Source organism: Alternaria conjuncta (genome assembly GCF_024043145.1).
Source record: "Alternaria conjuncta strain BMP 0040 chromosome Unknown scaffold_5, whole genome shotgun sequence".
NCBI classification, from domain to species: domain Eukaryota; kingdom Fungi; phylum Ascomycota; class Dothideomycetes; order Pleosporales; family Pleosporaceae; genus Alternaria; species Alternaria conjuncta.
Genome location: NW_026250094.1, coordinates 2043244 through 2057257, shown reverse-complemented (window position 1 = coordinate 2057257; position 14014 = coordinate 2043244). Strand labels below are relative to the sequence as shown.

The 14014-nt window shown below is 27.4% G+C and overlaps 1 protein-coding gene across 1 annotated transcript; it reads right to left on the bottom strand.

The window, feature by feature from the left end:
• Window positions 1-13463: 13463 nt before the first annotated feature.
• J4E85_004323 (uncharacterized protein) lies at window positions 13464-13696 on the bottom strand (the record flags this gene model as incomplete). The annotated part of the gene is given in 2 exon segments (XM_051468582.1): window positions 13464-13667; window positions 13685-13696. 2 exon segments carry the CDS (start codon window positions 13694-13696, stop codon window positions 13464-13466), a joined length of 216 nt encoding a protein of 71 aa, XP_051328174.1.
• Between the last annotated feature and the right edge of the window lie 318 nt (window positions 13697-14014).

Below are 14014 nucleotides of genomic sequence, written 5' to 3'. Positions count from 1 at the left end.
AAGTATAGTGTTAGGTGCTAAGAGATTATAAGTATATAATAGGCTTATATTATATAGCTAGATTGCTACTTTTATAATATCTAGCTAGAGTTTTTTAGAAAGATTTATACTAACTCTTATCTTAATAGACTTAGTAATTATCTTCTAACCTACTCTCTCTACTTCTTTATTTAGTTTATAGATATAGATAGAGGTACGCTCTATAATAATACTCTGCTCTTTAGCCTATATCTTAAAGCGTAACTTACCTCTCTAAGGTAGTGTTATAATATTATTATCTTATATAATAATATAGATATTAAGCTTATACTAAGCTATAAGAAAGCTTATAAAGTTATAAAAGACTCTTATAATCTCTATAAGCGTTTTAGCTTAGAGAGTATATTAATAGATCTTACTACTATAATTATCTTTTAGTACTATAATCTAGAGCTTTCTATTATAACTAGTAGAAAAGTTAAAAAGATTCTATAAGATCCTCTAATAAGGTCTTAGAGCTTTCTTACGTAGTTACCTAGAGATACACTATCTTATATAAGTAATAGCGTAATACTTATACTTACTTTAGCTTATTCTCTTAATACGTATATTACGCGTATTTTTAATAAGAGCTTAGAGCGCTTTAGAACCTAGGTAGCCTACTCTTATATACTAAAGCTCCTCTAAATTAGACTAAGAAAGGCTTCTCTAGAATTATTATAAGCGCTAGTTATTAGTTATACTTATTATAGTTAGATAAAACTTTAAAGAATTATATTTAATAAATATAAGCTTATGCTCTCTCTTAAGCTTTACTAGTATAAAGTTATTAGTAAGCGTTTCTATACAAAGTGTTAAGTCTAACTCTAGGTACTATAGTCTAGCTTTATTAAGAGCTACTTCTAAGATAATATTAATATAGAAACTCTCTATAAGCGCTATACTTATTAGAATAAGATTCTTTATATATAGTCCTCTTTTTCTAGTTAAAGCGTTTCTAATTCTTTATATACTATATCTAAGCACCTAGAAGAAGAAGCTTTCTACTTCTATAGTATAGAATTTATATACTCTTATAAAGGTCTTTAGCTTAAGTAGAGATATATTATTAATAAAATATACTACTACTCTATTATCTAAGATAGTGCTTGTAAAAAGTAGATAGATATTAAAATCTATAGTAGAGTATACACTACTAATACTTAGCTAACTTATAATAAAAGTAGAGTTAATAAGTATTACCTAAATTAACTCTAGATAGATAGAGTTTAGGCTCTTAATCTATACTTACTATAGAGTAGTTTATCTCTTCTTATTAAGAGCTCTCTATAGGCTATTATACTTTAAGTCTCTAAGCTTAGTAGTAATCTTAGTCTTAGCTTTATTAGAAAGCTTTAGAAGTTTGCCTATAAGCGCTATTTCTAAATACTTATATATAGTAGTAGACTACTTATAGTACTATCTATATAGGTAATTCTTCTTAGACTTTTAGAATAAGTTATTATTATTAGAAGCTTGTTATAGTACTTCTATAATAGTAAATATACTACCTCTACTATTAGAGTAAGTAGTATACTTTTAGATTAGCGTAGTAAAAATCTTTAATACTTATTTAAAAGTAACCTAAGTTCTACTAATAGTAAGAGCTTTAATAAAGTTCTACTATATAGAGCGCCTCTATTCTAGAGTAAGCTTAACGCTAATTACTTCTAAATAGTTCTAGATAGTAAGCGTATTATTAACTTTAGTAAGTTTATACACTTTAGCTTAAACTAGAATATAAAGATATTTCTATTACTAGCGCTTAGCGTTAATACGTTCTTATTGCGCTTTCTAAAGGTATACTCTATACTATAAGCGTATAAAATTCTTAGTATAGTTTTTCTCTAGAGAAAGTGTAGACTTAAGATATTTAATAAGTACTTATAACGTAGCCTCTTTCTCTATAGAGATAGAGAGTATAGCAAAAGCTAGAAGCTTTAAACTAATAGTCTAATTAATCTAGTTCTAAAGATATCTAATATAAGTGCTTTTTAACTACTATTCTATTACTTATATCTTATACTTTATAATAAATAGGTTATACTTATTAGTGTAGAGCTTATTAACTAAAGCGTCTTATATAATTACTACTAGCTCTAGAGTAGTTAGAATACTTATCTAGATAGAAGTAGCTATTTTAGTGTTAGAGTTAACGTTAGCCTAAATTTCTCTACTTAGAGTATAGAATTTAAACTAGATAAACTACTTAGACTAATACGCTAAGTTAGTAAGTGTAAAAGCTTCTATAGAGATTATTATAGAGTTACTTATTATAAGTAATAGAGTAGTGCTTTTATAGAAGCGCAAAGATTAGTAATAGAATTAGTATTACTATACTCTATTAAACGCCTTGCGTTTTAAGTATATAAATATAGAACTATATTATCTTCTTAAAGCGCTAGGCTTATAACTATTACGTCTAGAAGTATAGAAATAAATAGAAAATAAATTATTATATTATAAGCTTACTTAGAAAGCTTTCTTAAGTAGTAAAGCTTCTAAGAGCTTATCTTAATCTATACTAGTATAATTACGTGCTATGCTCTTAAGGAGCATTTAGAGGTGTGTTCTGCAATAGTATATAGTAAGTAACTAAAGTCTAGATATATATAAAATATAAATAGTACTAGAAGTATTTAGTAACTAAAGTATAAAAAAAAGTAGATAATAGTCTTAGTTTAAACTTATAAAGAAACTAAATAGTTTAAAAATAGATATAGTAAATTATATAGTAGTAATAAAGTTTTTAATAGTAAAAGTATATAGAGTATACTTAAAAAAAAAGTTAATAAAAGAGATAATATATTTAAATATTATCTAAAGTTTAAAGTAAAAAGATATAGCTAAGTTCTATAAAGTTACTAGCTATTATAAAAATAACGTATAAGTAGACGTTAATAGTAGACTCTACTAAGCTAAATACTAAAGGTATTAAAAGAAAAGAAAAAAGTAAGTATAGATACTATTAAATAAGTAAACTTATTAAATTATAAAAAGTTTATTAAATATATAAAAGTATAACGTATTTATAAGTATTTATAGTAATATATATAAATACTAATAAGTAATAAGAAACTTATATATTAAAAAGATTTACTAGATATAAAATAATAATATTTAGATATATATATAAAGTAATAGTTAGTACGTAAAAATTAAGTTAATATAGTTAGATTAAAATAATAAAACAAAAATAGTATATAAGTAATAATTAATAGTATTTAGCTTCTTAGTATTATAGTAAGTAGATATTTTAGTTAAGTAATAATATAAGTAACTAGTAGTATAGTAAACTACTAATAAAGTAAAATAGTAATTAAGTAAAGTATTAAGCTTTATATAAGAAATAGCTATATTATATATACTAAATTAGTTTTATTACTATCTATTAGTCTAGTTAGTATAGTTAGATAAAAAAGAATAAATAAATAAAAGTATATAAGAAAATCTAATAGTATTAACTAATCTATATAAAGCTTTATCTATCTAATACTACCTAAAAGAAAAAAAAGAAAAAAGAAAGAAAATAGAAAACTATATAAGCTATATCTTAGTCTATAATAGTACTATTACTAGAACTACTACTATAATTAGATTCTAGATCTAGATCTATATTATCGTTAATCTCTAGTTCTTCTAGACTTATACTATTCTACGATTTTAAACAAAGTAATTATTTAATAGTATTAGGTAATAATCTATTTCTAGCTTTAGTTACTACACTACTAGCTTTACTAAATTCGCTTTCGCTAGCACTAGAAGAAGAAGAAATAGCTAAATAGTCTCTAGCTATATTATATAAGATAGGAAACTTTTGTTTATTAGCGTTATAGTAATCTATTATACTTATATTTTACGAAATTACTTCTTCTTCTAGATAGATCTCTAGCTCTTCTTTAGGTATAGTTATACTATTATCTTTATAAAACTTATTATCGCTACTATAATCTATATCTAGATTAGAAGCTTCTATATCTATATCTATACTATTATTATTATTATTATTATTATTATTAGTATTAAAGATATAATTATTTCTATATTTAAAGTATATACTATATAATAAGTCTTTTATTAGTTCTATTATATCTTCGCTATAACTAAGAGTTTTAAAGATATTAAGCTTAAATTGCGGATTTAGTGTAGTTATTATATATAAATCTTTTACTTTAGTATTAATTACTCTAGTATCTTTAATAGAATAATACTCTAGTAATTTATTTATAGCTTCTTTAATAGCTACTTCTATAAATATATTATAGTTAATATTAGTAGTATTATTTCTAGTAATATCTTCTAGTTTAGTAAGAAGTCTAGTTATATACAGTATTACTAAATAGCTAGTAGAATAACTAGTTGCTTAAAATTTAATAGTAGGTTTTCTAAATATCTCTAGAGTATCTCTTATATATATTAAATAATTCTACTCTACTTCTATAATATTAAATCTATCTATTTTAAAGTTTTTTCTTCTATTATTAGGCTCTTCTTTAGCCTTAGTTAATAAAGTATTTATTTCTTCTTTAAAATAGATAAATCTATCTAGCATATTATATGTAGATAGCTACCTAGTAGTATTATCTTTAACTAGTCTTTCTAGGCCTACTAAAGTACTATAATCTATTTTTTTATATTGTCTTACTAGTTTTTTAAAGTTATTCTTAAAGTAAATATTATATTTAATAGTATTAACAATACTATATACTAGATTAGGTAGATCTGTATATTCTTTATATAATAAACTATAGTCTCTATTATCTTTAATTAGATTTTTAACTTTAGTATTATAAGCTATAGTATTACTAGGTATAAAACATAAATAAGTTAAAAAGCTATTAGTAATTAAGTTTAAAATATGTGCTACGCATCTATTATCTATAATTTCTATTTTATATTTAGTATTATAATTTTCTTTTAGTTCTTGTACTAAACTAGTAATAGAACTAGCATTATCTCTAGTAATAGATAGAATTCTTTTATTTATATTTAAATCTTTTAATACTTTATCTAGTAAATTATATAGTATTATACCTGTATAGCTCTCGTAGTCTTCTAGATTTTTAAAAGCTATTAAGAAGCTTTCTAAGTTAAAAGAATTATTATAAAAGCTAATAGTTATACCTAAAAAGTCTATACTATTACTAAAGCTCTACTTGTCTAAAGTAAGAGAAAAGAAGCTTATATTACTAGCTAACTTCTTTTTAATTTTATTAAATTCTTTATTATATAGCTTATCTAAATCTTCTTTAATACTACGTCTACTTATAGTAAGTATATCGTCTTTAAGAAACTTTAAAAGATTATTAAAACTATTACTTTCTACTATCTTAAAAGGTAGATTATTATTAATAATAAACTTTAAAAGAAAACTTCTATATTCTTCTTTATTAAATAGTATAAAACTAGGTCTTTTACGTATAGTACTATTAAATAGATTAGAATTACTAGAAGAGCTAGTAGTACTAAAACTACTATTTATATCTAAACTAGAACTACTTTCTTCTATATTATCTATATTACTACTAGTATATATTAAATTTCTATGTTTATGCTTATAATGTAATTTTAAATTAGTAGTATTAATAGACTAACTAGATAAAGTACTATAAGTACAATTAGTATAGTCTATTTTAATTCTATTTTTATTACTATTAGTAGAGTTTAAAGGTAGTAATTCTCTAGTAAATAAATTATCTTTAAATAAATAAAAACTATCTTCTAAAGTAGGTAACGTAAAACTACTAGATAAAATATCTACTTTTCTAGATCTAGAAGTAGACATTTTAGAAGATATAAAATACTAGTAGATAAATAGATATAGTAATTAGTATAACTAATAAGGTAGATAATACTAAAACATAGTATAACTATCTAATAATAAAACTAGCTTATTAAGCTAGATAAAAGCTAATACTAAAACTAAAAAAGTAACTAGTACTAGCTATAATAACTAGTAGAGATAGTACTAACTAAAAAGTAGTATAGTAATCTAGTAGTAAGACTAGCTTACTAAGCTAGATAATAGCTAATACTAAAATAGAAATCTAGCTAGCAATAGCTAAATATAAAAGAAAAGATAGTAGATAAAGTACTAAGACTTAAATATCTAAGTATTTACTTTTACTTATATAAAATCTTTTAAAAAAGAATAATATATAAAATAAATAGTAGTAAAAAGATAAATAGTAGTAGATAGTAGTAGATAGTAGTAGATAGAAGTAGATAGTAGTAAGTAGTAGATAGTAGTAGATAGTAGAAGTGTTGTCTACTTTAATCTAGAGGTAGAGAGTATACTCTTATATATCTCTTCCTCTTTTCTTTCTCTACGTCTATCTACGCATAAACTACGCTATTTTAGACTCTAATACTAGTAAAACTAGTATTTTAGATTCTAAATATACTAGTATTAAACTAGTATTAGACTAGTTTTAGAATTATTTTAGATATTAACGCTTATAAAACAAGCGTTTTAGATTCTAAACGTACTAGTGTTAGAAGTATTAATATTAACGCTTATAAAACAAGCGTTTTAAATTCTAAATATACTAGTGTTAGAGTCTAAAATAGTGTAGTTTATGCGTAAGCGTATATAGAGAAAAGAGAAAGAAAGAGATATATAAGAGTACGCTCTCTACCTCTAGATTAAAGCAGACAATACTTCTACTATCTACTACTATCTACTCTACTATCTACTTTACTATCTACTTTACTATCTACTTTACTATCTATCTTTACTATAGTTTATAACTATATTTACTTTCTATTTACTTTTATTAGTATTTATAGAAAATGCCTAGCTTTTCTAAAGTTTATTTTCTTACTAGCTTTGTTAATAATAGCTTTATAGTAAAGTCTACTAAGTTAGACTCTACTATTAAAGCTATAATTAATAACTATAAGAAGATAGACTTAGAGTCTAGTTCTTTTATTATAGACTATCTAAATACTTTACGTATTATCTATTACTTAGCTAGACTTAAGTACTATAATAGTACTAGGTACTCTTCTACTCTTAGTAAGTATATACTCTATTATCTTTATTATTTTATTTAAAATCTTTTTACTAACTTTTAATAGAACTACTTAGAGAGAATAGTATAGACTTAGAGTATCTCTTTCTTATTAAAAAGTATAAAAAGAATACTTCTCTTTCGTCTACTATAGAGTATCTAAATACTTATATTACTAAGATTAGTATTGTATTTAAAGACTTTAGTAAGTATATTTTATTATCTTTTTTATTCTTATTTTACTTTGTATTTACTTTATATTAAAACTTTAAACTAACTATTATATAGATCTTATTAAAAGCTTTATATCTAAGTTTATACTTAAGTCTAAAAATATTAACGCTATTAAAGACGAGCTTAAAGATAAAGATAAATTTCTTAATCTTAAAGCTTACTTTTTTAGCAAAGAGATCTATTACTTAGATAGACTTAATATATATAATAAATCTTACTTTTCTAAAGAAGAGATAGATACTATTAGTTTAATAGCTTCTACTAGAGATATTGCTCTAGAGCTAGAAAGGTCTTCTCTAGAAGCTTTAGAGTTTTTAGAGTTTTTAGCTATAAAAGACTCTAGTAATAGCTTAGAAACTATAGTTTAAACTTAGTTTCTAGCTATTAGAGCTTAGAATTCAACTTCTAAGTTCTATTAGATCTCTACACTTAACTCTAGAGATAATTAGTTTTCTTTTAGTCTTAGATTTTTAGTTTTCTTTTTATCTTAGATTTTTAGTTTTCTTTTAGTCTTAGGTTTTTAGTTTTCTTTTTGTCTTAGATTTTTAGTTTTCTTTTAGTCTTAGGTTTTTAGTTTTCTTTTTATTTTAGATTCTTAGTTATCTTTTAGACTTTAGTTTTTAGTTTTTAGTTTTTAGTTTTTAGTTCTTAATAATCTTAAACTATAAAGTTACTATCTATTTATATTCTTAAGCTATTAAGTTATTTATCTCTTCTAAAGTTTATAAAATATTATAATTTTAAGTTATATTATTTTATTACTATTTATATACTCTACTATCTAACTCTTTTACTAAGTAGCTATTTTATTAGCTACTTATTTTTATATACTATCTACTATATAACTATTCTAATATTAATTTATCTTACTATCTAACTATACTACTAATTAACTATACTACTAACTATTTAACTCTATTACTAGCTAAGTATTCTTTAAGCTAGCTTTTCTATAAGCTATATACTTTATTTACTTACTATACTACTAGCTACTTATAATAGTTTAGTTCGCTATATAACTTTTATACTAGTTAACTAGATTTCTTTTTAACTCTAACTATATTATACTATAACTTATTATTATTACTTTTCTTTTAATTATTTTAATACTTAACTTTAGAATATTAAATTAAGTTAACTATATAGCTATCTAACTATTAATTTTTCTTACTACCTTAATTTATAATTTATTAACTAGCTAACTACTTAGCTTATAGTCTATCTAATAATATAACTTATTTTAATATATTAATCTATTAATAATTAGTGTTTTTACTTTTTAACTACTTAGCTATTTAACTTTTTAACCTTTTAACTATTTATATATATAATATCTTTAGTATTTAACTTATTAACTATTAATTTATATAACTATACTACTACTTTATTATTATAATTCTTAACTACTAAACTTTAAGTCTTTCTATTTCTAAACTATCTATCTTTTATATCTTAAAACTCTATAGCTTAATAACTTATTTTCTTTTAAATTTATTAAAGTTTTAGCTATTAAGCTATATAATTATATAGATATAAAGTAAATATCTTTCTAGTTATTAAATAGTAAACTTTTTATAACTTTAATCTTTTTTTTATATAATAGTAGTTAAGATAATACTTAGAAAGTAGTAGTATAAATACTACTAGTAGATATAATATAAGTAATACGTATTTAGTATATATTTTATTAGATTCTACTATACTTAAACAAAACTATAGACTTATATAGTCTAGTAGTAATTTTCTTCTAAACTATATATTAGTATAACTAAAGAGCGTAAGTTCGATTCTTAGTAGTAACTAATATATTTATAGTAAATCTTTGTAGTAAATCTTTAATAGTAAATCTTTATAGTAAATCTTTATAATATAGCTTTAATAGAATAGTTTAGTAGTTTAGCTTAGTAGTTTAGTTTAGTAGTTTAGCTTAGTAGTTTAGTTTAGTAGTATAGTTTAGTAGTATATCTTAGTAGTATATCTTAGTAGTTTAGCTTAGTAGTATAGTTCTATACTAAAGCTTTTTAAAATAGCTATATACTACTTTATAAGTTAAAGATAAGCTTATTTTTTTTAAAATATTTATTATATTTATATTTTTATTTTTATTTATTAGTTTAGTAAATAAAGTATAGCTTTAAATAAAATAATAAAATAAAATATAAAATAACTTTTTAATTAAAAAAAATAAAGTTATAAAGTTTAGTATAAAGTAGTATAACTTAGTATAAAGTAGTATAAAATAGTAAAGTTTAGTATAAAATAGTAAAAAGTAGTAAAGTATAGTATAAAGTAGTAAAGCTTAGTATAAAGTAGTATAACTTAGTAAAAAGTAGTATAACTTAGTATAAAGTAGTATAACTTAGTAAAAAGTAGTAAAACTTAGTAAAAAGTAGTATAACTTAGTAAAAAGTAGTAAAACTTAGTAAAAAGTAGTAAAACTTAGTAAAAAATAGTAAAGTTTAGTATAGCTTAGTAAAACTTAGTAAAAAGTAGTAAAGTTTAGTATAAAGTAGTATAACTTAGTAAAAAGTAGTAAAGTTTAGTATAAAGTAGTATAACTTAGTAAAAAGTAGTAAAGTTTAGTATAAAGTAGTATAACTTAGTAATATATAGTATAACTTAGTTTAATATTATAAAGTATATATACTAAACTTTACTAAATTATACTAAGTTATACTAAACTTTACTACTTTTTACTAAACTATACTAAGTTATACTAAACTTTACTACTTTTTACTAAACTATACTAAGTTATACTAAACTTTACTACTTTTTACTAAATTATACTAAGTTATACTAAACTTTACTACTTTTTACTAGATTATACTAAGTTATACTAAACTTTACTACTTTTTACTAGATTATACTAAGTTATACTAAACTTTACTACTTTTTACTAGATTATACTACTTTTTACTAAATTATACTACTTTTTACTAAATTATACTAAGTTATACTAAACTTTACTATTTTTTACTAAGTTATACTACTTTATAGTAAATTTTACTAAATTTTATTTTTTATACTATATTTTACTACTTTATATAGTATTATTTTATATTATACTTACTTATATTTTTTATATATTATACTATTTTATAATTTAATTAAATTAAACTACTAAGTAACTATTAATATAGTTAAGATTATATATAATCTTATTATTATATATATATTTAGTTATTATACTTAAAGTATTAACTAATATAATTATAACTATAAGTAAGTAGAATTTTATTTTACTATAGTTTTATTTTTTATATAGTAATATTTATTACTATTAATACTTATTTAGTTTACTAAGTATTATAATTACTTAAGTTTAATATAATAGTATACTTAAAAGCTATATAAACTTTTAATATTATTATTACTATAGTAAAGAGACTAGTAGTATCTCTATTAGAATAAATACTTAATATAGTTAATTATATTATATATATATATATATAGTTATTATTCTTATCTAAATACTATCTAGACCTAGCTTTACTTAGTATACTAACTCTTAAGTTTAATAGCTATTTAGCTCTCTATTATATTACTAGTTTTACTACTATATTACTATAATACTATTACTATATTAGATAGTATAAAGAAAACTATACTTACTTTTATCTTTACTTTATTATATATTAAATCTATTATATTTAGCTAAAATAATATATTTATAGCTTTAGTATTAATTTAAAATACTAATATATTATATATAATAATATTAAAATAACTACTTTTCTTTTATATATACTTATTCTTATATATATCTTTTTCTTTCTTCTTATCTAAATTTACTAATTAGTAATTACTAAGTAATACTAATTAGTAATTACTAATTTTTTTTTTTTAGTAATTACTAATTAGTAATTACTAATTAGTAATTACTAGGTACTAAGCCTATTTAAGAATTACTAATTAGTAACTTAGTAATTACTAAGTAATTACTTAGTAAACGCCCATCTATGTTCTAGACGCAGACGCTCTCATTTCCGAAAGTGTGATCGCCTCTGCGGGAGTCTGACCAGTTCTATCGAGCGATGACGAGGCCCTCATCCCGGCGACCATCGTCCTGTTTGTTGAGCGTTAACCGTGTTCGGGCTCGCGACCCAAAGGGGCTCAGGACTGGAGGTGTGCCGAGAAGGCGTATGCGATGCTGACGAGGCTTTCTCGTATCGACGAGTCAACACTGAGGCGGTCCGATGCAAAAATACCAACCGATGTGGCACGGCAGGCCCTCCGCGCGCGACCTCGTACTCAGCCGGCTCCCTTGCTCATGCACTTCAGCTCAGCTTAGCACACCTCAATTATCCATTGTTATGTTCGCAGTGTTCTGAAGCGTCGACAGATTCACAAGTCACGATAAGATTATTTCCGGTGTTCATGGACAAGGTGTCGGGTCGCATCAACGGTGACCTTACACACACCCACGTCAACCACAACGACAACGACAACGTGGTACGCACGCGAAAGCGCTCCGCCAGGCTGGTCCTTGTCACAATTACCGACATATCCCGCCCTCTATCGGGCTCCGAACGTCTTTGTTTCCTTCTGCTTGCCGATAAACAGATAACGCAGCTGTGACGCTTCCACCGACGTCACACAATCACAACGAGAACTCCCATCGTATGCGCCTGAAGACATTGCGCTCGAGATCTGCCTCCCCGATTTTGTGCCAGCAACAAGAGAACCTATTCTCCACGGTGAGGCACCTCATTCGCTGGCACACTAACACGCATCCAATACGAGTCGAGGCGACTGTCAACCAGCCCTGCGCTATCGATATAGCCTATCGATAGGAAGGAGGTTCCTGCATAAGCGCTGCTGGTCTTGCGCAGCCTAACGCATGCGCTCTGCGCCCGGTGTGTCAAACTTCATCTCCCAACAGTTGGGCATGACATGTGTCTACGTTTGCCATTGTTTGTCGTTCTGAAATTCCTGGGGCTGAGAATAAGGGCGAGGTTTGCGATATTATAGCTCATCGCGAAGTCGCGAGTACACGTAATGATCTCCACTCGCTCCGACAGTTCTGGATCGTGGGCACGGTTCGGCATCGGAAGCAACGACCCGGGCGTGGTGCGTGGGTGGCCTGGATTCCGCGGTCCAGAATCTCACAGTGCGCACGTGACGTCGGTAGATCGCACAGCACACGGTCTTTGGCACAAACCTACGAGAAGGACAAGCCGTGATGCAGGGCCTCTCTGCCTGTGTACGATGGTAAGCCCCGGAGAGTTGTGAAACTGCGAGTCCCAGATCATCCAAGGTTGCTGGTCGGCTAGGATGCACTGCCCTGCAGGTGACGTACAGTGTCGATCGTCAGGCACCTGTACTGGTATGGTGACTTAGCCTCTTTGGAATTCCAAGGACTGGGACCGATCGCATCATGTTCCTCCGAGATGGCAATCGAACATGTAGTTCACTATCGTAAGGTGTTTCAAGACAAACAGCGGTTCGCCGAAAGCCAGTACGTTCCGAAACGCTGGTGGCAACAGTTCGTTGCGTAAACTGATAAGTCGGTTGACTGTGGGTTTTTCGGGTTGACGTTGTCGTGGTGAAACGTCGGCGTGAAGACCCTGGAAGCTTGACAGTGGGTGGCAACCTTTCACGCAGTCTTGTAGAAGGGATGTGTGGATGTAGACATGTGCAAGACTTTGGCTGCTTCCCAAGAAGTAAAGACATGGTTGTTACAATACAACGTTCATCTATGGATACCCTCATCGTACGCAATAGTTCCCTTCTTTGCGTATGATCCCCTCTTTGCATACCATGTCACAGCCCAAGTTCAACGTCACAGCACACCCATCCGTACACCATGTATACTTTCCGCCAGGCAAGCAAGTAACCTCTCCCTCTTGATCGCAGGCCAAACACTGTTTCACCAACCGTCCTCCAGTTTCTGCAACAGCGAAAAAGCGAGTCCAGTAATTTATCCGCCTTTTCGTCGCCTTGCTCTCTTCGTCTCGTCCCGCAGAAGGTGTTGCGTTATCCATTTCTCTAAACAGCGATACATCAATGTACTCGGTCTTCGAACTGAGAATGGAAGAATGGCCAGTGCTGATGTTCCTCATCTTTATTCCTGTGTCTCGAGCTTTCACGGGGGCTTTGGCATCGGGAGCCTGCGTAGATTTTGCCTTGCAACGTGAGTGAGTTGATGTGGCAGGGGATGTAGGGGGAACTGCAGAGGCGGTGGATATAATACTTACGTTAGGTGTAGTTATGGCGCTCCTTGTAGGCCAGTAGAATTCGGAAGTCTCTGACCCAGAGGTAATCGGCATTGCCAATGGTGTCGCTGGTATTCCAGATGCGGCACTGCTCAATACCGAGAATGTAGGGAGGCTTCCTGACGGTGTGCTCAAGGTTTCCCAGCGCGTTATCCAAGGCAATACAGGTGTCCAAGGCAGATCGGTGCTGGAATTGCCAGGTACAATATGCGACATAGTGTGGGAGCAAGTAGTACTTTTACCCATCGGACTGGTTGGGCTGGCAGACGTGGCAAGTGTATCAGTCACCATTGTACTGCCCGCGCTTGGAAGAGAACCAGAAGCCATGGAGGTCGGCAAAGGATCATATGTAAAGGACGGTAAGACGAGAGAGGTAGTGCCAGACGGCCATATGGGAATACCGTCGATAATGCATGGTTCAGTCGGATGAGGGCATATCAGAGTGACAGCTGTGCTAGTGGGCTTACTGTAGTCAGGCCTATCGGACAGTGCCGTCACTGAGCCTGGTGATGGCGGGACGGCGAACCCGGAGGA